The 26,134-nt window shown below is 35.0% G+C and overlaps 2 protein-coding genes across 12 annotated transcripts in view; one reads left to right on the top strand and one right to left on the bottom strand.

The window, feature by feature from the left end:
- The window catches only part of CCDC18 (coiled-coil domain containing 18), a 137,295-nt gene extending 127,123 nt beyond the window's left edge, over positions 1-10,172 (bottom strand). For 5 of the 10 annotated variants that reach the window (XM_057543696.1, XM_007169580.2, XM_057543699.1 and 2 more), the window contains exons 1-5: positions 9,097-9,245; positions 8,030-8,213; positions 6,327-6,463; positions 5,273-5,447; positions 2,882-3,043 (exon numbers count right to left, since the gene is read on the bottom strand). In XM_057543696.1, the coding sequence (XP_057399679.1) occupies positions 2,882-3,043; positions 5,273-5,447; positions 6,327-6,460 (471 nt within the window). In that variant the 5' untranslated portion in view covers positions 6,461-6,463; positions 8,030-8,213; positions 9,097-9,245. Of the gene's footprint in view, positions 1-2,881; positions 3,044-5,272; positions 5,448-6,326; positions 6,464-8,029; positions 8,214-8,999; positions 9,246-9,948 lie in introns of those variants that run through there. The other 5 variants (XM_057543682.1, XM_057543676.1, XM_057543689.1 and 2 more) reach the window with 5 other exon arrangements.
- Positions 9,432-26,134, top strand: TMED5 (transmembrane p24 trafficking protein 5). Of its 2 annotated transcripts, XM_007169582.2 has the most exons (5): positions 9,748-9,886; positions 10,189-10,308; positions 15,307-15,404; positions 20,652-20,835; positions 23,202-26,134. In XM_007169582.2, the coding sequence occupies exons 2-5, from the start codon at positions 10,261-10,263 to the stop codon at positions 23,418-23,420; spliced, it is 549 nt and encodes a 182-aa protein (XP_007169644.1). In that variant the 5' UTR covers positions 9,748-9,886; positions 10,189-10,260; the 3' UTR covers positions 23,421-26,134. The 2 variants fall into 2 exon arrangements, with proteins under 2 accessions (XP_007169643.1, XP_007169644.1); XM_007169581.3 differs by lacking the exon at positions 10,189-10,308 and having other exon boundaries at positions 9,432-9,886.

The following is a 26,134-nucleotide window of genomic DNA, read 5'->3' as shown; positions in this document are numbered from 1 at the left end:
AAAGCTCCGGAAAATGAAAAATTATGAAAGCCAAAAATAAAAGATTCAACAGGATGACAATGTTGAGGAAATCACAGAAAAAGTATCACAGGAAGACAGAGATGGAAAATACCAGGAGAAACTTGAAAGATTTAGAGTACCAATCCAGGTTAGGAAAGAGAGAAGAAAGAAAACAGAGTGAAGAAAATTATCAAAGATTACATAAGAAAAATTTCAGGGACCAAAGGACATAAGATTTCAGCCTAAAAGGGCTTCATGTACCCAGCACAATAAATAGCAGAGGTCTATTCCTAAAAACATAAATGGAAAAACAAATGAAAAAATATATTACACACTAGGACAAGTAATTCACAATGGCATCAGATGCTTCAGAAACAAACTGGAGGATAGAAGACAAGAAAGCAATGTCCTAAACATTCTGAGGTAAAATAATTTTCAACCCAGAATTCAATCAAATGTGGGGGAGAACTTAAGACATTTCAGACAGACAAGGAAGTTACTAGAAAACATGTTCCAACTAAAGAAAGAGTAAACCAAGAAAAATGACATGGGATCAAGGAAACAATAGACCCAACCTAGAAGAACATCAAAGAGAAGTCCCAGGAGAGCAGCTGGGCAGCAGGTCTGAAGGGCAATAAGCTCAGAGAGAACAAGATGCCAGTCTCCAGAAGTGTAACTACTGTACAGACACTGCTAAAAGGTAAATTATGAATATGTTGATCGGTACAATGGGGAATTTCAGCAAAAGTTTTCCAATAGTGGCACATATGCAACAACAAAGCTGAGACCTGCCCTGGAAAAGGCAGCCTCCCTAAAAAATATTTTATTAGGCAATTTAGAAAATGCTGAGATGGGAAGTAAAACACAAATATCTGTCTTACTGCCTAGAATAAACACTGGTGTATTTACATGCTCAAAGAAAGGAACAAAATGCTAATAGTTCAGTAATTATTAGCAAAACTCTTTTAACATCTCTTAGACTTTAAGTAATTAAGCCTCTATGACTTTAAAAAGAATCTATAGTTGATTAAAAAATTAAAATACAATTAATAAACAGAAAAGGTAAACAGACACATCAAAAGAAATCTAAATGACAAACACACTGAAAAGGTAAACTTCATAAGAAATCAAGAAAAACAAAATATTTTTCCCTCAAAGATATTTAAAAATATAGATATGTTTAAAAAAGAAAAAAGAATACTGAATGTAGACAGAGTGCAATAAATGCCTGAAAAAATTATTTCCCTGTGATTTGACCACTCTGGAAATCTATCCTAGAAATAATCCCAAACACCAAAAAAGTTTTATGTTCACTGCAGCAGTTTTTCTCCTTAGGCTCAATAGTACTTTGTTTTGTTTGAAAAGTACAAAAGAAAAATAAAGACCTCCCATAACTCTACTACTTAAAACAATACATCTGAAAAGTAAATAGTGAAAGTTTCACTATGACCCTCCAATCGTTTCCAAGTTATCAACAATATTGTGGAGCAGTCCTTCTGTCCTTATATTGATATATGTCATATGTATATCTATATAGATACACACACATAGACACGTGCTCATTTTATAAAAAACAAAACAGATTATTGTGTGTGTGTGCATGTATGTGTATGTGTTTTGCTCTGTAATGTTTTTCTACCACTAAATATTTTAGGTAAGTTTTTGAGTGTTGACTGTGCAGATACTATTCTAAGTGCCTCTACATATATCATTTAAACCTTACAAAGTTCTATAAAAGTCAAACAACTTTGCATTTACCTTAAAAAAAAAAGCTTAGTAGCAATCCATTATATGGATATATCATAATTTACTTTACCATGTCTCTGTTATTGGACATTTTGCTTTCTTCTAATTTTTTGTATACCAATCATACAGAAAAATATAGGAAACCACTTAAACAGGGAAGTTATTAATTAGATTATGGTATACTCACATAAGGAAACATAATGCTACCATAAAAAATGATTGTTGGGGACTTCCCTGGTGGTCCAGTGGTAAAGAATCTGCCTTCCAACGCAGGGGACACGGGTTCGATCCCTGGCTGGGGAACTAAGATCCCACATACCGCAGGGCAACTAAGCCCATGCGCCACAACTATTGAGCTTATGCGCCTCAACAAGAGAGCCCGTGTGCCACAAACTACAGAGCCCATGCACCCTGGAGCCCCGCGTGCCATAACTAGAGAGAAGCCCAAGCGCCACAACTAGACAGAAACCCGAGCAGACTGTGTACCATAACGAAAAGATCCCACATGCCTCAACAAAGATCCCGTGTGCCACAACTAAGACCTGATGCAGCCAAAAAAAAAACAAGGAAAATAAATAAATAAAATAAATATTTAAAAAAAGAAGTCACATTAAAAAAAAATTATTGGAAAAGCTACATAAATGCATCCAAAAATGCTTAGACTATGTAAGAAGTATAAAACAATTCCAGGAAAAAAAAACTATTCAAACGTAATATTTAACTACGTAATAAACCAATAAAAGCAGTTTCTAGATGGTGGAAACTGGGTTATCTTTCTCCCTTTTCTTTTTTCTATTTTTGAAGTTTTCAGCAATGAGAATGTATTATTTTAAAAAGGAAGATAAGTAAGCTATATATCTCCTTTGTACACGAAGTAAAACCACACAAATTGATAATCTTAAGATTTTAAGAAGTTCTGACTTATCTAAATGCATAGGCTATACAAGTTCCCCTAAATAATTTTCAGATATTAAATTCACATAAAACTGATTCTATAACATGTTGATACTATATCATAATAAAAATTATTATACATAACACATTAAGGCAATACAAGGAATATTTTTCCAATTATAAATCTTAAGATGATTACAATTATTTTCTGTTGGCATAGTCACCACTTCAAGAAACATACTTTTGCTCTTGACTGTGTCAATTCAAAGTGGACAGATTCTATTTTAGTCATTAAAGAATGATTCTGTGAAACCAAACAAGCATTCTGTTGCCTAAGTTTATTAAGTTTCTCTCGAAGACTTTTGATTTCCTGATCCACAGGGGTAGAAGATGAAAAAGACATCTGAAAAATGAAAAAGAACAATTTATTTTGAATTATTTCATTAAGCATTACATGTAATTAATGGAAATAATGAACAATTATCAATAAAATGACTAAGTAGCTCAGAAAAATGGGTTAAGATACTCAAGTCAGTGTTGATGAGGATATGAGACAATCAGCTCTCCTTCCTCCACTGCTGGTGAACATGTACATAAATAAGTTCAGCCTGGAAAAGAGTGGTACACTTTGGAAAAGTTCTTGGTATTATCCAGTAAAGCTGAACATGCTAAGACTCAACAATATTACTCCTGGGTATAAATCTGATAGAAACTTTTACACTTTTGCACCTGAACATTAAAGACATAAAAATGATAAGAAATGAAAATGTCCACAAACAAAATGGATAAATTATTATTTAACCATTTGTATATTTCTATTATACTCTTTTGAATGTATATTTTACAATAAATTATTTTAACTTTCATGGGAGTTGAGGTTTTCAAAACATGATTTAATTTTATTTTTTTGAATAATATATTTATGCAATTCAGAGTCAGAATTATATATTTTAAAAAAGTACATACAGAAGTATCATTCCCATCTTTAGTAGATAGGTAACCATTTTTACAAGTTTCTTGTTTATAAATTTTTGTATAACATCAATCAGCAAAAAATAGGAAATTCCTTATATAGGAGAGTCATTAATTAAGTTAGGATCTTAAACCTAGTCTTCTAGTGTTTCCATACGCATATACAAGCAATACAAATTATCCACCCCGCCCCCAATAGCTCCTAATACAAAACCAGAAGAGTATGTATGTTGTTCTGCACCTTGCATTTTTCACTTGAACAACATATCCTGGCAATCTCTCCACAATCAATTCAGTGAGAAACTCCTATTCTTTTTTTTTTTTAAACCCCCTTAGCTGCAGTTTCTATTGCATGCTTATTCAACCAACTAGACAAATGAGATACTTCTAGTCTTCTGTTATGACAAACAGTGCCTTGTTTTGTACTTATGCAGGTACTTTTCCAGAAATGGGATCTCCAAGTTAAGGGTAAACACATTGTGGTTTTGGTAAATGTTACCAAATGCCTGTCCACTGAGGTTGTATCACTTTGCATTTCTACCAGTAATGTATGAGAATGCCTATTTCCCCCTAATATCACCAACAAAATAGTGTCAAATATCTGGATGTTTAATAATCTGGTAGTGAATTTCTCTTATTATGACTGAGATCGAACATCTTTTTATTTGTTTTAATTTCCTTTTCCATTCATGTCTTTTGCCCATATTTCCCATTGGGTTGATGATTTTTCCTTATTTCTAGGAGCTTTTTACATATCAAAGAGATTAGTCCTTTATCTTTAATAGGTATTACCAATATTTTTCCCCCTCTGATTTGTCATGTAACTTGTGATTCTGCTTAGGGTAAAACACAATGATTTCAATGAAGGCATATATATAATAAAAACAATCAGCAATTTGAATTAGGGTAGAGATCAAATTTCCCAAAATTACATAATCTTTGTAGACATGGAATTTGAATTCATTTTCTAAAATGTAGGCTCAGATAGCTTCATCAAGCAGCTTCCTTACAAAAAGAAAATCTCTCAATTGCTGGCTTTCTGAAGTGGGAAGAGGAAATTTTTATCAAGAAAGAGTATGATGTATATATGCAACCATATGTATATATGCATGCTGCCAATGGGGTAATAAAAAATAGGAGGAAGAGGGTGGAAAAGGAGATAAAAGGGTTGAGTAAGGAAGAGGAGTATACACAGGGAGATAGATAATACGGCCAAATAAAAAAGAGGAAGAGAGAGTGAGTTCAAGACCAGGAAAGATGTCTAACATCGTCCACAAAATTTAGAGATAATGAATGGAGCACCTGATCCAGGCTAAACAGTAAGTACACTTTAACCACTTAATAAGCCATGATTACCTATTACATACATGGTACAGTACTAAAATCAAGGGGGTTACAATCTACTTGAGAAAACAAAATATTTAATTGCAAAAAGGTAATAAATATAGAAGTTTTAAAATAGAGTAATACACCAAAATAACTACTCTCTTGTTAGGACAGAACAAGAACTATTATATTTAAATTCAAAGAGTCTGGAGTACTAAACACTATGGAAAACATGAATAAGGTATTTGAAGAAAAAACTCAAAGAAAAAGTATTTTAAGTAGACAAGTCTAAAACTAAAACTACTTTTAAGTAGGCAGGTCTAAAAATAATAACCTTATCTCTTGGCTTTTTTTGAAAATCAGTACCACTATTGGGCATTTTACAAACTTTTTTATAAGGTGAGTAATTCAAAAGTCCAAGCTGGCTAGGCTGAGAAAGATCTTCCAGAACGAGCCTTTCAGACCTTGAGAGACTAGAGGCATAATGAGAATTTTCACTTGGACTAACACTAGAAAAAAAAAGAAAAAATACATTTTAGTTCTTAGGTACTTTAAGTATTCACTCTAAATTTCTATACACATTAAATAAGAAAACAGAAAGAAAAGCACCTGAAACGTTGCTGAAAATCAGATTCCAGAAATGAACTTAAGGCACTTCAACTAAATTTTTAAATAAACCATAATTAATTTTAAACTAGCAATCTATGTTTCTGGATCCTCAATGCTAGGATTACTTAAGATTCAAAAAACAGTCATAATAATAAAAGATTAATTAAGCCTACATATATATTTTATACTCTGAGTCCTAATATATTTTTAAAATTTTATTTATTTATTTATTTTTATTTTTGGCTGTGTTGGGTCTTCGTTGCTGTGCACGGGCTTTCTCTAGTTGTGGTGAGCGGGGGCTACTCTTCATTGCGGTGCGTGGGCTTCTCATTGCAGTGGCTTCTCTTGTTGCGGAGCACAGGCTCTACGCGTGCGGGCTTCAGTAGTTGTGGCACACGGGCTCAGTAGTTGTGGCTCGTTGGCTCTAGAGCGCAGGCTCAACATTTGTGGCGCATGGGCTTAGTTACTCCATGGCATGTGGGATCTTCCCGGACCAGGGCCCAAACCCGTGTCTCCTGCACTGGCAGGCGAAGTCTTAACCACTGTGCCACCAGGGACTGAGTCCTAATATATTAAAGGTCTTAATATGTAAATGCTTCTCTAATAGTTCTTTTTCCTAAACTGAAAGTTATATTCAAATTATTTTTTAAAAAGTTATAGAACATTATTCTCTATTCTGGACACATCAGAAACACATCGCATAATAATGATATTCACACATTTTACATTCATAAATTAAAGTCCTACTCAGAATTGTACACATAATTTTACTCACTCACCTAGATAACTCTTCCCCTAAACTCTGCAAACTCCATTCTGTTATCTTCAGTTCATGTCTTAAGGAAGCAACATTTGCCAGCAAACTTTCTTCTTCATTGTCTTTATTATAGTAGTCTGAGGAACTAGATTCCATTTCCTAAAAAAAGAAATGAATTTCTTATACCTTGCCTGAAAGAATCTGTGGTGTCAGTCAAAATACTCTCACACTAATAAAATTTAACTCATTATTTTTCTATTTCAAATGTTGTGAAATCTTTCATGGTTAATTTAAAACAAAGCAAAACGAAACAAAACACCCAGCAACAATGTATTTCTCAGCGTGTTAAGCTATAATGGAAAGTTCAACAGAATTTCAGTGAATCAATTTTTCATTATAGCCAGGGACTAGTTATTAAAGTTCCCCTTTTCTAAGCATCTTTAATCTTCTAACAATTGTGTAAACTAAGTGTTTTTATTCCATGTTAAAGATGAAGAAACTAAGAATGAGACAAATAACTTGCTCAGGGTCACACAAACTGTAAATGGTGGAACAAATATTTGAACCTAGGTCATCAGGATCCAAAGATCTTTTAATTATGTCACACTGTAGTTTTCTTATTTATTATAGACTAATTTCAATATGAAGTGCTCAAACTTACATACTCATGTTACAGCTGTGAACATCTGACAAAACTGGTATCATTACAGTCATTCAAATTTTTTTTTTTGGCTGTGTTGGGTCTTTGTTGCTGCATGGGCTTTCTCTAGTTGCGGCGAGCGGGGGCTACTCTTCATTGTGGTGCGTGGGCTTCTCATTGCAGTGGCTTCTCTTGTTGCGGAGCATGGGCTCTAGGCGCACGGGCTTTAGTAGTTGTGGCACATGGGCTCAGTAGTTGTGGCTCACGGGCTCAGTAATTGTGGCTCACGGGCTCAGTAGTTGTGGCGCGCAGGCTCAGTAGCTGTGGCACACAGGCTTAGCTGCTCCGTGGCATGTGGGATCTTCCCGGACCAGGGCTCGAACCTGTGTCCCCTGCATTGGCAGGCGGATTCTTAACCACTGTGCCACCAGGGAAGGCCTCATATTTTCTTAAAGGTAATTTATTACCACAGAAAGCTTATCCCCTTCTCCCATTCGCCATGGTTATAAAATTTAAAACCACACACTCACATTCAAATCACAACCACAGAGATCAAAATGACATTTAGCAGGTTAACTCACAGAAATATATGAAGAAAAGCTTTTGTTTCTTCAACTGATGGGTATCTCAAGGGTTGTGAAATTCTCTACTAAGTAGCTTTGCACATAAAAAATCATGATAAAGTACCGCATTTTACTGTTAATTAATATACATAATTATCATGAATTATTATTAATAATACAATTAAGATGAAGGCTTTATAATCTCTACTACTCCTATACATCTTCTTGCATAATCTTAAAATTACATTCTTCTTTCAGATCCTATTTACCTTTGTCATTATAGCATCTCTTTCATCACCCTTCTAGAATTCTGACCACATCTCAAGCTCCAAAAGGTTAGGAGTCTTGTGTATTATATTCAGGACTCTAAGGCACTTAGTGAAACTCAATATTTTCAGTGAAAAAATGATGATTACTAAACTGCCCTTCCTTCCCCTCATCTAGCTAAAATAATATGACAAATTCATTCCACACTCAAAATTTCTCAGATGTAGGGAGGAAGATTAAAAAGAAAACTCTCACCTTATTGGAAGAAACTGGCAGGAAATTAAATGAAATGCTATGGAATCTTAGTAGAGAAAATGTTTCTATCCTCTTTCCTCTTTTGTTTCCACAAATTTGCTTCTGCTTAAATGAGAAGACTCTCCCAAACACAAGTCAATGGTTCAGGTCCCCATTCTGCTTTCTTTTCAACGTCTCTAGTTCCCTATAGGATGGTGAAAGAAAAAAGGGTTACAAAAATTTAGGCAAATTCTAAAAAGCCATTCGACATTGTTTCAACTAAATCAGGTTTATGTCCAACATCTTCTGTATATTTTCATGTAAGAATTCTCTAACCCTTCTGAGGTATCAATGAAAAGGTTTGCAATGCAAATATATTTTTATTATCCTAGTAGGCCATTTATTATCTTTAAATAAAGATTCCTGGGACTTCCGCGGCAGTCCAGTGATTAAGACTCTGCGCTTCCACTGCAGGGGGCGCAGGATGGATACCTGTCAGCGATACCCGCCTGCCGTGCGGGGCGGCCATTTCTTTTTAAAAAATAAATTAATTAATTAAATAAATAAAGATTCCTCCTCCCTTCAACTGACAGTAGTTATGAAGTCTAGCTTCATTGCCTGTACATACGTGGAAAAGCACATCATGCTACTAACAGACCCTGCCTTCTTCTGGCCCTAGTAACAATGCTTTTGTAGGTATACACACGCACACCCATCACACCGAAAAACAAGTGTTCATTATACTCCCTGTATGTAAAAAGATGGGCTGTAGTCGAAAAGTATTCCTCATTTTGGAAGGAGGTCATGGCTTTATATAGTATTGTCCTGTATCAAGAACGCTCAATTTGACAGAATTGGCCCTTCGTTCATCTGGAAGAAGTGGAGGAAAACATGACAGCTTCCTTCCCGATTTTTCGTCAACTAAAATACAACCCTGCAGAGCAGCGTGCGCAGCGAGGGCGAGGACCAGACGAAACGCATCCGAGCGTACCGACAGGGAAAGGAACAAAACTCCTTCAGGTAGGCCGGTTTCCACCCTCCAGGGGCAGTCGCTCACCACCCAAGTCATAGTTGTGAGAGAGACCCACCGACGACGGCGCACGCCGCGCTCTCCGCTGCGTTCGGAAACCTCTGACCCTCTCCCGGACCCCAAGCGTGGAACCTCAGACACACCACGAGGGAAACCAACGAACCCCAGCTGCGCCGAGTTCGAACCGCCGCGGGAGCCGTTGGGGACGCCCCGCCCCGCCGCAGCCCCGCCCCCCGCGAAGACTCTGCGTGAAGCGACGCCGGACGCGCGGGGCCTGTTGGGGATTGTGGTCTGCGAACGCGGCCGAGCCTGCCCACACGGAACTACATTTCCCACAATTACCGCCAAGACGCCCATTGGTGTGAGGGACGCCATGGGAAGCTGCGGCAGTCTGGGTGTCGAGCGGGCGCGCTCACGCGGGGCCTGAGGGAGCCAAGACCCGGGAGGGTGTGGAAAAGGACTGCTGGCTCCGCCCTCAGTCCCTACCCTTTGTAGGCCGGCGTTTTCCCCTCTGAGAAACGCTCCTCCGCCCCGGCCTTCACCTGGAGTTTCTTCAGGCTCCAGGTTTCCCTGCCAACCACGAGGAGTTCAGGGAGGAAAAGCGGAGCATAGGCGCCTATAACCCACGCCTCCCACGCCTCTTCCAGCCCGAGATCGCCCAGGCAGGGATGGGCGACAAGATCTGGCTGCCCTTCCCGGTGGTCCTCTTGGCCTCTCTGCTGCTGCCTGGGGCGGTCGGCTTCACGCCCTCCTTAGACAGCGACTTCACGTTCACTCTTCCGGCCGGCCAGAAGGAGTGTTTCTACCAGCCCATGCCCCTGAAGGCCTCGCTGGAGATCGAGTACCAAGTAAGTGCAGAGGTTGAGCCAGCCTCCTTCCTTTAGCCTAGCTGCACGTCGTCGCCTCTCACCGGCTTAGAAACTTCTTGTGGACGACCGGGGTGCTGAAGAGGCGAGGGCTGCCCGGAAGCGGCCAGCTCCGCGCCGGCACGCGAGGCGAGGCTCTCCCCAGGGTTGGGGACCGAGAAGTTAGGCGGGACCTGGAATTGACTACCCCCACCCCTCCCCTTTCCTCCGGTCGGAAAGAGGCCAGCTCTGGTGATGTCGGTGGTTTTTCTCTTTGTTTCATAATTCATCTGTGTCTTTTCTAGCCAGTACACGCTTCAATACTGGGAATTTCACAATACAGGCCTAATACACGTTCTCCTTAATCATTGGACGAGATGATGACACTTGGCCTTAATCACCCCCACCGCCCTCACTCAATTCCGGTATTGTAAATCTATACTGTCATTGCTTCAGTTAAGGATTTTTGAACTGTGACCATGTGATTATCACTAAATCCTACTTTGGAATATTTTGAAAGGGGCTATTGATGTGTTTAATGGTACATTTCTTTCTCAGTTATATACCTGTTATTTAAAAACCAAATGAGATCTAACTGTATATTAAAACTTTGTAATCTTTCGTTCAGCATTCTAAGTATTTCTCCCATATCATTGTTTTCTTTTTAGTATCTGCGTAATATTATAGGGAATTCCCTTAATTTATGCGGTCATTCTGGTAGAGGGTAATTTCTTAGAAGAAGTCTTGTAAGCTCCAATACAGCAAATTTCGATGTTTCTAAGTAGCACTGAAAAAAAAAAAGATGCCTTGGTGTGGTTCATCTCTCAATTTTTTTACAAGTTACCTAATTTTTAATCAGGTGTTAATTTTTTATAGTTGATGTACAGAATCTTTTTCAATAACAGGTACTGTCACATATAGAGCAAAATAAAGTTATTTAGAATTTTCCTCTGAAGGAACTTTAGAATTAGATTATTTATAGATGCATAAGGTAAGCATAGACAGTAAAGTATCTAAAGTCACACAGTTAATGAGCAACACTGAGGCAGGAGCTCAGCATTTCTTGATTTCCAGTCCAGTTCAAAAGTTCATTTACTGAACAGTTACCATGTGCCAGTAATGGAGGAGTGGAGATGAGGACACGGGGGAAGGGACAAACAACAGAAAGAACCCTTTTCAAGGATCTTAATATTTAAAGGTTACTGGCTCATAAACAACTAATTTCAATAAAGTACGGTTAAATGCTGTTGGAGGAGGGCTTCTTCTCTGGGGTATCAGAAAAGAATTCCTGGAGAAAATAAATTGGAATCTGGAAAGATGCTTAGGTGAAACAGGAATGCCAGGAAGAAGGGGCATTTCAGGAAAAGGATCAGAATGAATAGACAGTTCTGAAAATGCATAGTGTTAGTGTTCTAGCAGTGGGCAATATGTAGTGGACGCTAGAAGTGCTGAGTTTTCGGTGGACCTTTAAGACTATAAAGTCTAGGGTGGGAGTAGAAGAAGAAGAGGTTGGAGAGGTCAGGAGGCTGGATCGTGGATCATGAATCTTAGCTTGTGTGCCATGCTGAGTAGCTTTGACCTTTGTCTGTATAAGGGCCACTGAAGATTAAGCAGTGTGGTAACCGTCAAAAATGTTTTACAGTGTGGAAGATGGATTTAAAGAGGGCAGAATTAGAGGTAAGGAAACCAAACGGGGTTAGAGAAATAGTCTAGATAAGAAAACAATTTTTATTGTTCAAAATTCATCAGTATTTACTGAGGTATTAGGAAAGAAATCTATTTTAAACTACTGACCTCTTATGATTGAGAGCTCCAACTGTAGAAAAAAAAATGCCTGGGCTGAAATCCTGACTCTGGCACTTACTACCTGTGTGATCTTGAACAAGTTACTTAACCCCATACTTTTAAAATAGAGATAATAATAGTAAGAGTTGATTTGAAACAATTAGTTAATAAGTGTTCATGTACCATCCCTGACACATAGTAAATGTTCAATATATGTTAGTTTTTTTACATTTACACTTCTAGAGTTATATAGGTGGTATGGCTTAGCTTTATACTTTGCATCTTTCATCACTCAAAGGGACTATTCCCCTAAAGCATTCTGCCTAAACAATTTGTTTTGATTGAGGAAAGAAGTAAAATCATTAAATGTCTGTAGTCCTAGACAATGTTAGAAGGGTTTAAAGGATAGAGATCATCTTCAACCCTTTGTCTGCATTTTCCAACTCTGTGATTAATTTTCCAATAACTACAAGCTACTGGGTTTTGTCTTAGTTTTTAAAATGTCAGGGAACAGACTTTCTAGACATTGCCCTTGGCTTACTGTGACATATCGAAAAATTTTAACCATTTCACACTTTTTGGGTTTAAGAGGACACTTTTAGGATAATTGACCAGCCCCACAATATATTAAGTTCTTGAAATTTTGAAGTGTCAATATACATATCTTATGAATAGATCATTCATTTAAATTTTTAAATCATTATTGCTTAATTTGTGTAAGCTTTATGCTAGATACTGCAGATACAATGGTGAGTAAAAATAGTCGGTGCACTTATGCAGTCTAGTTAAGGGGACAGACATTAATCAAATTATTACACAAATAAGTGTGATATTAGAACTCTAATAAGTGCTATGAAGCTAAGTGCATAAGCTATGAGAGTGTTTAATAGAAGGACTTGATTTCACAGTAGGAATTGAGAGAAGACATCCCAGAAGAGGTGGAGTTCAGATCTGTAGAAGAATCAGGCTTACTAGGGATAAGGGGGTGGAGCAAGTGATGGATAAAAAGCACAGCATGTGGCAATCCAAGGCTTTGAGGAAGAAGACTGAAGAATACCTTTGAGGGACTGAAAGACTATGACAGAAAGGTGAAAGTGGGACTCGTCCATCATGATCCATTGAAGTCACTGGGAAGTTTAGTTTTAGATTTATGGTATTGTTTTATTTTATATTTTAAATAGGTATTTTGTATATTTTAAAATTCTGTATTTTTTTTTTAATTTATTTTATTTTTTGGTTGTGTTGGGTCTCCGGTTCGTGCGAGGGCTTTCTCTAGTTGCTGCAAGCGGGGGCCACTCTTCATCGCGGTGCGGGGACCGCTCTTCATCGCGGTGCGCGGGCCTTTCGCTCTCGCGGCCCCTCCCGTTGCGGGGCACAGGCTCCAGACGCGCAGGCTCAGTAGTTGTGGCTCACGGGCCCAGCTGCTCCGCGGCATGTGGGATCTTCCCAGACCAGGGCTCGAACCCGCGTCCCCTGCATTAGCAGGCAGATTCTCAACCACTGCGCCACCAGGGAAGCCCCCTAAAATTCTGTATTTTTAAATACCATTTTTAATGATTTCATTAAGCCTCACAGTCACTACCAATAATATCTTTTGTTTTACTCAAGTCGTTGCTTAGTTTTGTCATATCACTTACTTTTTGATTTAATGGATATGGTTTTTGGTTTTTGGAGGAGAACCTTGAGTAATTCTTTCAGAACACTTTGAGTCCTTGGATATCTGAAAATGGCTTTACCTTTTGCTTTCTCTTCAGTAAATATAATTGTTTTACTTGGAAAAATTGAAGACATGGCTCCCTTGTGTTTTTTTACATCTAGTGTATAGGCAAGAATGCTGATGCCATCCCAGTTCTTGTTATTTTGTAGTTCTCTACTACTACTCTTTGGAAGTTTCTAGGTTGTTCTTTTTAAATCCTTTGGAAAAGTCATTAGGATTTTTGGATCTTTTTTCATTTATCCTGCTTCACATCTATTAGACTCTTGCAGTCTAAAGATTTTTATCTTTTGGAGCAGGAATTTTTATTCTCTTATTTGATAACTTCCTCTCCATTTCTCTTGGTTCTCTCTTTTTGAAATGCTTTATTAGGTGGGTATTTGAAATCTTTAGCTCTGTCCTTCATAAAGGTCTTACCATTTCCCTCATACTTTTCATCTATACTTTTTCACCTTGTTCTGAGAATTCCTTGGCTCCTTTTAGTTCTCTGATTTTTAGTCTCCATCCATGTCCATTCTGCTGTCATTACATTCGCTAAGGCTTTATTTGGGCAATCACATTTTTGGTTTTTCTAAGAACTTTTTCATATCAGCATCTTCATTTTCTGTAGATTTTTCTCTGAGGATGTATATTACATTTATCTGATAAAACATATTTTTAAGTCTGTTTACATTTTTTCAGAATTTGATCCTCTGGGAAGAACCAATAACATGAAAAAGAGGGCATCAATTTCAACAAATACTTGGTGTGTCTCTAGTATGTTTTGAGAATTTTGCAATTGATATAAATTGGTAGCTAGATGTATTCTTTGCTCAGTGGAATATCTTCCAGAAATTTCTTAGTCTTCAAATCTGTTAACAGCTTTCCTAGATTTCCAGTGTTGTTATAGATTATTTATACCGTTATGTTTTCTTCATTTCATTGGGATTTAAAGAAGAAAAAGAACTATGTATATTTAGCTAGCCATTTGAAACCAGTTCTGTTGATCAGTAAGTACAGCACAAGAATAGGTAATCTATCATTCCATTAAAGCCACCAAGAAAAATAAAATGGTGTTATATAAGAAAAAGAGTAGCCTTTGAAGGCAGATTGCTGAGTTCAAATTTTGACCATGCCACTTATTTACCATATCACCTTAGGCAACCTTCTCTGTGCCTCAGTTTTTTGTGGGGTTTTTTTTTGGGGGGGGGGGTGTTTGTTTTGTTTTGTTTTTGGCTAAAATGAAAACAATAATAGAACCTTCCTTTTAGAGTTGTTGTGAGGAATAAATCCACATAAAGCACTTAAAACAATGTGTGGCATAAACTGTAATTGTTGGCTGCTGTCATTATCATCATCATCATCATCATCATCATCAGGACATTTTGAGATTGTAAAGGAACAGGTTCTTTCCTGTTTCCTGTATTTATTCTTTGGCCAATAAGTAAATGGCCTGCTTGGAATATATAGTTCATATTGGGAAATAATAGGTATTGCTTGAAAAAGTCAGTTGGAATCAGATCATAGAGGCCTTGAGTTCCAGGCTAAGAAGTAGCTAGTTATTATTTTATTGAGGAGGAAACAAACTCAGAAAAGTTACATAGCAAGCCCTAAATTGCCCAAGGAAAAGCATCTACCAATTGAACTACCTTCTGTGTTTCTACTCTACAGGGCATCTGTTTTAAGAAGATTATTTCAGTAATACCCATAAGACATAAATTTAAGTGATGGCAACAGGAATTGGCAAGAAAGGGACAAGTTCCAAGAATGAATGGAATTGAACCAAAAGGTCTTTCTGCTCCTTTCTAGCCCTAACATGAGTCTGTTGACTTTCTTACCCCTCTAGGTTTAGAAATGAAATCTTCTCATCATATGATCTACTTAATATAGCTTTTTATTTTTAGAATTCGTAAAATGTGCTCTTCTCTTCTATGCCTTCCTACAGGTTTTAGATGGAGCAGGATTAGATATTGATTTCCATCTTGCCTCTCCAAAAGGAAGAACCTTAGTTTTTGAACAAAGAAAATCAGATGGAGTTCACACGTAAGTAATCTTAGTTGGGTTCCTTGATCTGAATACCAGTAGGCACAGGAAAATTAGCACATTTGATACTGAATGTTAGCATTAAATGATTCCATATGAACATTTTAAACAGTCCTTGTTAGTGATCTATCTTAAACTGTCATCCATTAATCTTATCTTTTTAAATTAATTAATTAATTAATTTTTAAATTTATGGCTGTGTTGGGTCTTCGTTTGTGTGCAAGGGCTTTCTCTAGTTGTGGCAAGCGGGGGCCACTCTTCATCGCGGTGCGCGGGCCTCTCACTGTCACGGCCTCTCTTGTTGCGGAGCGCACAGGCTCCAGACGCACAGGCTCAGTAATTGTGGCTCACGGGCCCAGTTGCTCCGCGGCATGTGGGATCTTCCCAGACCAGGGCTTGATCCCGTGTCCCCTGCATTGGCAGGCAGACTCTCAACCACTGCGCCACCAGGGAAGCCCAATCTTATCTTTTTGTTTAGGCATTTGCTTTTGATCTTGACTAAGTTTTTGTTTTGTTTTTTTTTGCTTTGGTTAATGAGATGAGTATACCATAGGTACTGCATTCAATCTATTGTGGCATTTTAAACCTGCCTTTCTGGCTAGCACAGGCTTATTCTATTTTAACTATAAGTTACTGTTCCAGGTATATATCTTAAAGTTTCTTGAACTACTGGCTATATCATTTTTGCCCATTGTTTTCTTAAAACAGTAGTACAGTAATACATCTTTGTGTGTGTGTGTGTAAATTTTTATTTTACTCGAACCTCATTCTTTTTAGATAATTAGAAGATCTGAAAGTAAAAGATCTGACCATAGGAAACCATATAGAAATAAAATAATTTTTATAACTCTGAGTTTAGAGTTTGATAAAAGCCCATATATTGTATCTCTTATATCTCATTTCTCTTTTTTCATATCTCACTGGTGTTTCCTTATTTCATTCTATTATTTTACTGCAGCACTGTTTACTCAGTATTGTTATCGTGTTTAAACTGTGAGTATATAGGAATAAGATCAAATATAGAGTGTCTAATATTTGCCATAAACTAGACTTTGCATTTTATATGCTTCTAAATTAATCTTTCCAACCCACTGTGAGAGATAGATTCTTTGATTCCCCAATTCCCATTTTACAGACAAGGAGGCTCAGGGAAATTAAGTCTGCAGGGATACACATTTATTAAGAGGAGGCAGGATGAACCCAAATTCTTGCTTTCTACCATACGATGCTTAGAACATCTCTGGCACATAGCACTATGTAAGTACTAGCTATTTATAATCATTGGCCTTTGTTAACCAAAGTACCTGCCATGTAGTTGATACTCAGTAAATACTGAATACATGTATGAGTGAACGAGGTGGGGAAAATGTTTCAACCATAATTTTTTAAGTGCTTTTGAAAATGGCATTTTACCTATACAGAGCTCTAAAAAAAAATGTGCATAACTATTGATAAATAAAATCAGAAGCGGTAATTTAAAAAGTCAGTTAAGATTGATATACGAGAATTAACTATGCTTTCTCTTTGATAGGTGCATGAACAAGAACTAAAAATGTAGTTCACCTTTAAATTTCAGAATATAGAAAATGTATAGAATTTCTGTCAATTTTAATTTCTCTCCAATTTTCTGCTTTCATTTAGAGATAAATTAAAATTAACTGTTAGGGGGAAAAGGTATCTTATTGCTTTCTTGCATAGAATTACCTCTCATTAAACCATTGGGAGAAAAGAATGAGTTTATGAGAGTTCACATTTATCGAGTTCTTTTGATGTGCCAAGTCATGGTTCTAATATGCACTTTACATGTATTAATTTTTTTTTATTCTTCCCCACAGTCCTATGAGGTACATGATATTATTATCATCTTACCAATGAAGAAATTGAGGTATAGAGCAGTTAAGTAAGTTGCTGAAGGTTACACAGCTAATGAACAGCAAAGCCAGGATTTAAGACCATTCAGTCCAATTCACTCTTAATCACTACACCAGATTTACAAATCTACCTTCTAAAAATTAGATTTAAACAAAAATTTATCTTTAGCTATATTAACTTTTTAAAGGCAACTAAAATCTCAGTTATACCACTGGAACAGTTTTTTTCTTAAATTAAATCTTTAAAACAAATGCTGTCCTTCCAGAAGTCAGGGTTAGTAAAAATATCTCCAGACAGAGCCTTAAACTGCTTAATACTTATTTGTCCAGTACTGTCATATATAAAAGCATTTTTCTAGACCACTGAATTAATATTACCCTAACTCACACCATAACTTATAAAATTTTGGACTACTTATGCTAATTCTTTTTCTACTTGAAAGGAAAATTTACTCTATATGCTTTTATTTGGATAATATTTTATATCATTTGTAGTAATAATATTCCTTTCTACTAAAGGTAGTCAACACAAATTTAGAAAGAAATTAATATAGGAATGACTGACTATAAAGTAGTAAACATCTTTTTTTTGTATACACATGTTGAAGCTCATACATCTGAGTCACTGCTTCTCCAATTTTTTTCATTTTTACCCCTGTCTCCATACAACCTTTTTAGGCATTTTTTTCCTCATCATCCCCCATGAAGTTTTAATACCGAAGATATACTACATGCCCCTTTTTCTTTAACTATGTATATCTGTGCTTTATATATAAAAAGAATAGGTACAAAGCTTACCCTTTTTATCCAATTCAGGGTTAAGAATGACTAAATAAAGTTGGGTTAAATAAAATTAAGACTAAACAAAATTAAAAGTTAGATTAAAAAGTTATTAACATTAAATTTAACTTTATGTTTTCTGAGTAACTTTTAATATAATTTATCATATAGTGTCCATTACACATGCAAATTAGCAATTTATATACATAATAGCAATGTAATTAAAATTTTTTAAATCCAAATATTTTTCAAGAAAAGTAGAATGATTTAAAAAATTACATTAACTTCTTAAAAAGTACTTTTAGTGACCTTAACTTTTAACTTTTTGCTTGATGTGGGAAAATAACTTTAGCTACTCAATAGTCATTCAGTATTATTGACTTTTTCCCCCAGTGTTTGCCATAATTGATGATGGGTTGAATAACCTTTGTAAAATTAAATAATAAAATATAAACTAGTTTTATCCAAATCTTCGCCCAAAATGCAAAGATTAAAAGAGATAAAATGTATGAAAGCAGTGTGTAAATTATGAAGGAATATACAAGTGTTGACTTTTTATAGTATATACGCTAAAACCCAATCACATCGCTGAGTAGTTATCGCTTATGCTTAAACAAAAACAGTAAGTCACAAATAGGGGGAAGAAAAACAAGATTGGCTTAAAAGATGAAGATCACACAAGGCTATAGAAAATAATGCAAGGCACCTCAAAGATTGAAGATCAAACATACACACCCACAAGGGAGCCAGTGGCATCATTAGGCATGTGTAGGCCACCTCTTGCCATATGACTTCTAGATCAAGCAATCAACCAATCAAATGTCCTCCAATCACAGCTATCTATTTGCTAGCATTTTGTAGCAGTGTTCCTGGACACACTGTGTGTGTCTTCCATGAGCTCATGCTGCTTGTAATATGCCCAAGACAACCCCATGAGAGAAAATTAAATACTAAGGAATAAGATTTTGTCATAGGATTGAGTTTTGGAGGGCCACGATACTATTATAGCTTTTTTTTTTTTTTTTTTGCCCATCTTGAACCAGTTTTCACCCCTAGGGGGCAATATCCTCTCATTGAGAAGGCATAGTCTAAGTGAATAGTCACATTTGGTGGTTATACGCTTACTGTATCAGTGATGCCATTCATCAGAATACACTGGAAATTTTTCCTCAGGAAATGCCCCACATCTAGGTCATATGCATAATGGTCACAACATTTTATTTTGTTTTTTGTTGCTTTTAATATTGTTCCCCCCTGTATCCATACCAGTGTTTGCTTCAGGCTCCTTTCAAAAGTTAAATGAATCCTCAAAAGACAAAGGTTTGTCATGATTGAGGAGACTGCAGAGAATACAGACAGGCTCTGAGCAGTACTGTAGAAAGATCAATTAACTTGAGAGTCAGATATCCAAGCTTCATGTATGCCTGTAACAGGCTATGTGATCATGGGCAAGTATCTTTAATCTATGTGAACCTTATTTTACTCGCCTTGAAAAGGTCGATTATGCCTACTTTCAAATATGATGATAAGGATTAAAAGAGATAAAATGTGTCAAAGCAGTATGTAAATTATGAAGAGGTATACAAGTATTGGCTATTTTTATTTATCGTATATATGCTAAAATCAAATCACATTGCTGAGTAGTTATCTCTTATGCTTAAACAAAACAGTTAAGTCAGAAATAAGGGGAAAAAAAGGATGGAGATTGGCTTAAAAGATGAGACTCACATGTTGTTCAGAAGGTTGCAGGAAATAATATAAGCTGCCCCAAAATTTAAGCGATCTAGCATATTGGAGATAAGGAAAGTTCAAAATCATTTAGACCAACCTTCGTGAATAGTTACAAAGAAAACTAAAACACAGGTTGAACTTTTTTGTGGCCAGCAGTAGTAAATGTCATTAGCCTGTGCAATATTTTAAGTTTCTCTCCACAAAAATATTATTAGAAAGCTATTTTGCTAAGTTAACTCTGCCCAGGTCAATTATCTTGAATGTGAAGACAAGATCATAAGTTGTTATGAGTGGCATTTATTCAGTAAAGGTAATGCCACTGCGAGTAAAGCTCTGGTTCTTGGACACTGAACTCATTCCTAATTTTTGTAAACTATTACAAAGATGTACTTAATCCAAAGGGGCCTAGAAGAAAGCATTTAGGACAATCCATCACTGCTTTTGAAAACAAAGCAAAACTCACTTTACAGATTAATCTCAAAGGGGAGGTTTGTAGTGGTATTTCCATGTGAATTGAACTCATTATAAATTACTTTTAATAATGTATAAATATTAAGGTTCATTGTGAAGTATCATGTATCTAGGTTTTTAATCCTGTTTTCTTCCAAAAGTTAGGTCAAGCTCATTTGCCCAATTTACTGAGTAAATGCCAAGCACATCTAAGTTGCAAGTACTTGAATATATATTTCCAGATTGCTGGTTTCCCAAGAAATTTTAAATTGTCTTTCAATACTAAGCAAGTCTTTCCATCAGTAACCTGTCCAATTATTATAAACCATGTTATTCCTTCTCTTTTACAGTAGTTTGTCCTTTGATCCCAGATGGAAGTACAGATAACTGAAGACATGTCCTCTTTTTAATATAGGATAGAGACTGAAGGCGGTGACTACATGTTCTGCTTTGATAATACATTTAGCACCATTTCTGAGAAGGTGATTTTCTTTGAATTAATCCTGGATAATATGGGAGAACAGGAGCAAGAACAAGAGGACTGGAAGAAATACATTACTGGCACAGATATGCTGGATATGAAACTGGAAGACATTCTGGTCAGTATGGTTTAATAAAATAATAAAAATTACTAACATCTAGAGACCTTACTATGTGTTAGGCACTGAGCTAGGCATTTTATCTGCATTATCTCACCTAATCCTTACTTAATTCTATGAGGATTATTATCTCCATCTTTCCAATGAGGAAAATTATGGATTAGGGATATTTGGTAATGTCTCTGTCACAGAACGAGAGAGAGAACTAGCATTTGAACACAGACTCTTAACTGCAGAACTCCCTTAGAATGTTCACAAACAGAAGACTGTAATAATGATCTGCAGCAAACTTGCACATATAATAAAACTGAGTAATTTGTAAACACTTAAGATGTACAGGCATTTTTTCCCACACCATAGTTTTTATAACATGAAATTTGATATTACTTAATTTTGGGAACACTGTTAACATTACTTAGCCAAACCTGGCAGTTATCAGAAACTAGCACTACACTTAGGAGTAAAAGCTTTTAGATTATGGCTTCTTGGCTTGAATTGCTTTATGCGCTATTTATCATAAACATGCATAATGAAATGTGCATGTATAAGAACCTACTTGCTAATAATAGTACTGTCAGTGACGGGGAGAAAGATCATTACCCTTCGGCCACAGCTAGATGTAATAAAATGATAGAATTCTCAGTGATATTTATAAATAGCGTATATACCTGTGTTATAGAACTTTCTGCAGGAGAAATAATGTGATTATTCCAAGTTTGAAACTATATAACCTCTAATACTCTTATAACCTGAACTTTTTTTTTATAATATGATATTTTGATCACTTTGAGGTTTCTTAGGAAAGCAACTATCAAATTATAAAAGAAGAGACATACTGCTAGATCAGTTAGCTTAAGAAGTCAGAAAATTAAATGATCATATCATATATGTAATTCCTTAGTGACTGAGCTCAACGAGCCTTGGTTTCCTATTATCCTTGGGAATAATACCTCTAGAGTTGTTGTGAGGATGAAATGTGATATGGCATGTATATAAATGCTTTAAACAGAGTCTGGCACACAATAAATGTTAGTTTTCTTACCTTCTCCGTTGGTGTTACTGTGAATACAAACAAAGGATTAAGCTTAATTGGCATGAATTTTTACCATGAAAATTTTTGATCTCATCATTTCATATGTATACTAAACTTAGTTGAATTTTAGAACTAGAAGAAGACTTAGTTATCATTAGTCCAGCTCCAAACTCCCTTTCCCCTTTCATTCCATTTTATACGTAAGGAACTGGCTTAAAATGGAAATGATGTATCCATAGTTTCACGACTAGTCCAGTCTTCTTCCCACTCATTTTTTAAATCTCAATCATATTAATATATTCTCCCATTTTAAATTTATATTGCCAACAAGAGCAAAATAGAAGTAGTTGTAAATTTTGTTAGTAATTCACTGCATTCTCAAGAGATTGACTTCATTCACAATTAAACAAAATGACCAGAAAGTTCAGATTTAAATATAGCTTAAAATACTTGGTCTTTTTTGAAAAAAAATAAAATGTCTTTCAGGAGGTTTTTCATTTACTTCCCCCCCCAAAATTTTTATCACAACAGCAAACTTGAATAAATAATTTTATACTTGACTATCATCATCATGATATTGAAAAGAACTATGGATGGTCTTTTTATTTGGGGATCTGAAGCCCATATTTTTCTGGAAAATATACCATTGCTTTACAAACGTGCCCATATGATAAATATTATATTTTGTAGTTTTGTAGGTTTAGCAGAGCACTCTGCAATTTTGTGTATGTTTTTTGCATTTAAATGAGGATTTTAAGCAAGGCGACTATCCAGGAAAATCTGTTTCTAGTATTTTCTTATTTTTGCCATCAATACTTTTCAAATTTCGAATCTCAACTTTACCTTATATTCATGTAAACCTATAGTTTTTAAATCACTTCTCACCAGGACCCTACTATAAAAATAGTTTTTTTCAGAAGATGTGCAACTTAGAATGCATCTTGATAAGCTTGTTTTATGAATGTGATCTTGGAACATTTTTGTATTAAAAACAGATTATATTTTTTATGGTTGTTAGGGCTAAGAAGATAATGTATATACAATTACTGGCACTATAGCACTCAAATGTATTTTCACATTATTTATTTTCAATTCACAGTAGCTTTGTTCATTTTTAAAATAACTAATTATAAACAATAATTTAAATACATCATGAGAACTATTACATAAACTTTATATAATAAAGATCTTTAGGTAATCTAAGTAGTACCCACCCCTTAATTAAAATTGTGTTTGGATATTAAACTAGTAAGAGTACTGTGAAGCATATTTTTAAATTAACTTAAAATTACTGAGCATTCTTTTACAATAAAATTATTTTTTTTATCTCCAGGAGTCCATCAACAGTATCAAGTCCAGACTAAGCAAAAGTGGTCATATCCAAACTCTGCTTAGAGCATTTGAAGCTCGTGACCGAAACATACAAGAAAGCAACTTTGATAGAGTAAATTTCTGGTCTATGGTTAATTTAGTGGTAATGGTGGTAGTGTCAGCCATTCAAGTATATATGCTGAAGAGTCTATTTGAAGATAAGAGGAAAAGTAGAACTTAAAACTCCAAAGTAGAGTACTTAACATTCAAAAAAAGGGACAGAAAAATGCAATAAACTGTTACAGTCAAGACCATTAATAGTTGTTTGCAAAACGTTTTCAGGCATTACCATAAGTGTGAAATAAATATTAATTTTAATGTGAAAGGAAAGTCTTCACTTTCATCCGTGCAAGTAATCCTATTGTTCCAGTTGTACTTAAGTGTATAACAAGTATTTTGCAGGTATAAATGAATGAAGCCATATTAATAACGGCAGTTTCCTACGTTTGAAAAAATTTTGCAAATGTCATAGGTGATTTAAATAAATGAACTTTGGGCCTAAATGTAACACTGAACTATGTTTTTAAAAGACTGTTACCCAGAAGTTTCTTTGTAAATGTGGCAATTACAAATTAACTGTAGAAGTTTTTCAATATATTAAGTTATAAATCATCTGAGAATTACCTAATCATGGATATTTTTAGAAGACAAAGACTCAACTTTTCTCTTTTTACATATGTATCTCCTAAATGTAAATAGAAGCATAGCTGTGAAAAAGAGATATGTGGGATTTTTATAATCAAATATATTTCATTTTAAAATATTAGCAAATAGTTTTATATACCTAGCTTACATTCCCAAAAGCTGACATTTTGAATAATTCTTAAAAATGCTAAGTCATACTTATTAAAATTAGGACAGATTTTCTCTTTGAAGAATAAAGATTGCTCTCAGTCTCTGTAAGGATACATTCTGTCTAATCCTTAACTAAAATACAGATTTTAAAATTAAATGTGAGGGAAAATCATTTTATTTTTATATTATCAACAGTGTTATATTAGTTTTTAACGTGTTTACTGACTTGGATAATACATTAATACCAGCAGTTGTGAAGGAAATATTGCTAAAAGGATCTGGACCTAATGTAAGTAAATATCACTTTTGTGTTCTCAAAATCAGTAAGAAAAGAATAAACTCAATATAAAAGAATTTAGAGAATATCCTATCAAAATAAAGTTCACTTAAACTATAAATAAAGTATTTGGAATCTGATTGGCTCATCATAATGACTCAATCCTAATATAAATTATGAGATTAATTTCCAGTTAACTGGAAGAAACTGGGTTTTATTTTTTTATAATTGTTTTATTCTGTTTTGAATTATCACTTATTAAGTATTCAGGTACATTTTACAAAACATAAGCCCTACTGGGTATAAATATTTATTACAGTTTTTATTACAACTTTCATAAAGTGACCTTTCTGATCACTTTATTTATTGACATTCAAATAAGGATTGGAAACCCACAGAAGTTTAAACACTCAATATGTGAATAACCCTATAGTCTCTGCCATCCTGTCTTACTCAAATACTAATAATTTAATGAATTAAATAGAATTTTTAGGTTATACCCATTTGTAATATTGTTTATGACATATACAAGTTAGAAACAATCAACTTATAAACTTGAGTATAGAACAACCTCTGTTGGTTAGTACTGCTGGAATTCTTAATAAGCAATAATGATATCCAGAGAGAATGCTTTCATCTATAATTTACACTCAAGAGTGGTACAAAAAGAGAGGTATTTCCCTCCTTCTTATATATTTCCCTCTATTCTTCTTCAGAAAAGAAGTTTAGATTTCCCAACTCTGAAGCTTTTTAAAAATGAGATAAGGTATGATTACCTTAATTGGTCAAGAAAATGCTCCTGAGTGTCCAGGAGTAGCCCCTATAACACATGCAAGACAAGGGCCAATAAGATTTTTGCCTATGAAGAGCCCTCCCTTTTCCCCTTCTGATACACTCATAATAAGAAGCAAACTTAAAGTACTATAGCTAATAAAACAGTACAGATATAAACTACTGCATCTTTTCTATAAAACTGTGATTAAGAATTCTACCTCTTACATATGGCTGGTTACTGTACTTACTGATTCTTTACCTAACAATAAATTTGTTACATCACCTACATATGATTTGTGTCACTGATTTTAAACCATTGATTCAGTAACTTACTATAAAATAATGGCCTTATTTGGAAAACAAAGAATTTAAGAATATTGAGGACAATTTTATTTTTATAGACAAAGTGAAAAGAAGAGATTTAAGAAGCATGTTACCTGTATTAACCAAAAAGTAAAATTTGTAAGCAAATTTGTACTAAATTCTTTAATATTTCTAAAGGAATATTGTTTATCTGCCTCATATGGTTTTTTTAATGTCAGTATTGTTTTGACATTAAAATTATGCTAAAACTGAGTAAACTATCACTTAACAGCTTATTTTGTCTTCAGTTTTTAATCATATAAACTTTTAAAATACTACAATATTTAACTGAGGCCTAGAGTTTCACTATGATTTGCATTTGGATCACTAATGATTGCTATTCTTTTATGTGAATGTCAAGATATAGAGGATAAGTGGTTGAAATAGCACTGAAATAAATGATAAACTGAAATGTAATTTTATGTTACGTATGTTTATCCTTCTTAAGCATTATTATGTCCTAAAATTGACAAAAATTGAGTACCTATAATTCTGTGCCTCCCCAAAGAAAATTCTTTATCTGAAATTTTCAAAGATATTGATTCAGCATGTAATGGTTTTTCAGTTGAAGTGTAATAATGCACAGTGTTGCTCAAGTTGCTTTATAATTATGAACAGACACAGCCATATTAAATAAGCATTGAATACTGTGCTGAGTATATATAATAAAAATTACAATCAAAGAA

This window comes from Balaenoptera acutorostrata, chromosome 1, assembly GCF_949987535.1.
Source record: "Balaenoptera acutorostrata chromosome 1, mBalAcu1.1, whole genome shotgun sequence".
NCBI lineage: Eukaryota > Metazoa > Chordata > Mammalia > Artiodactyla > Balaenopteridae > Balaenoptera > Balaenoptera acutorostrata.
Note: the sequence above shows the minus strand (reverse complement) of the source record. Positions and strands in the feature narration are given on the sequence as shown.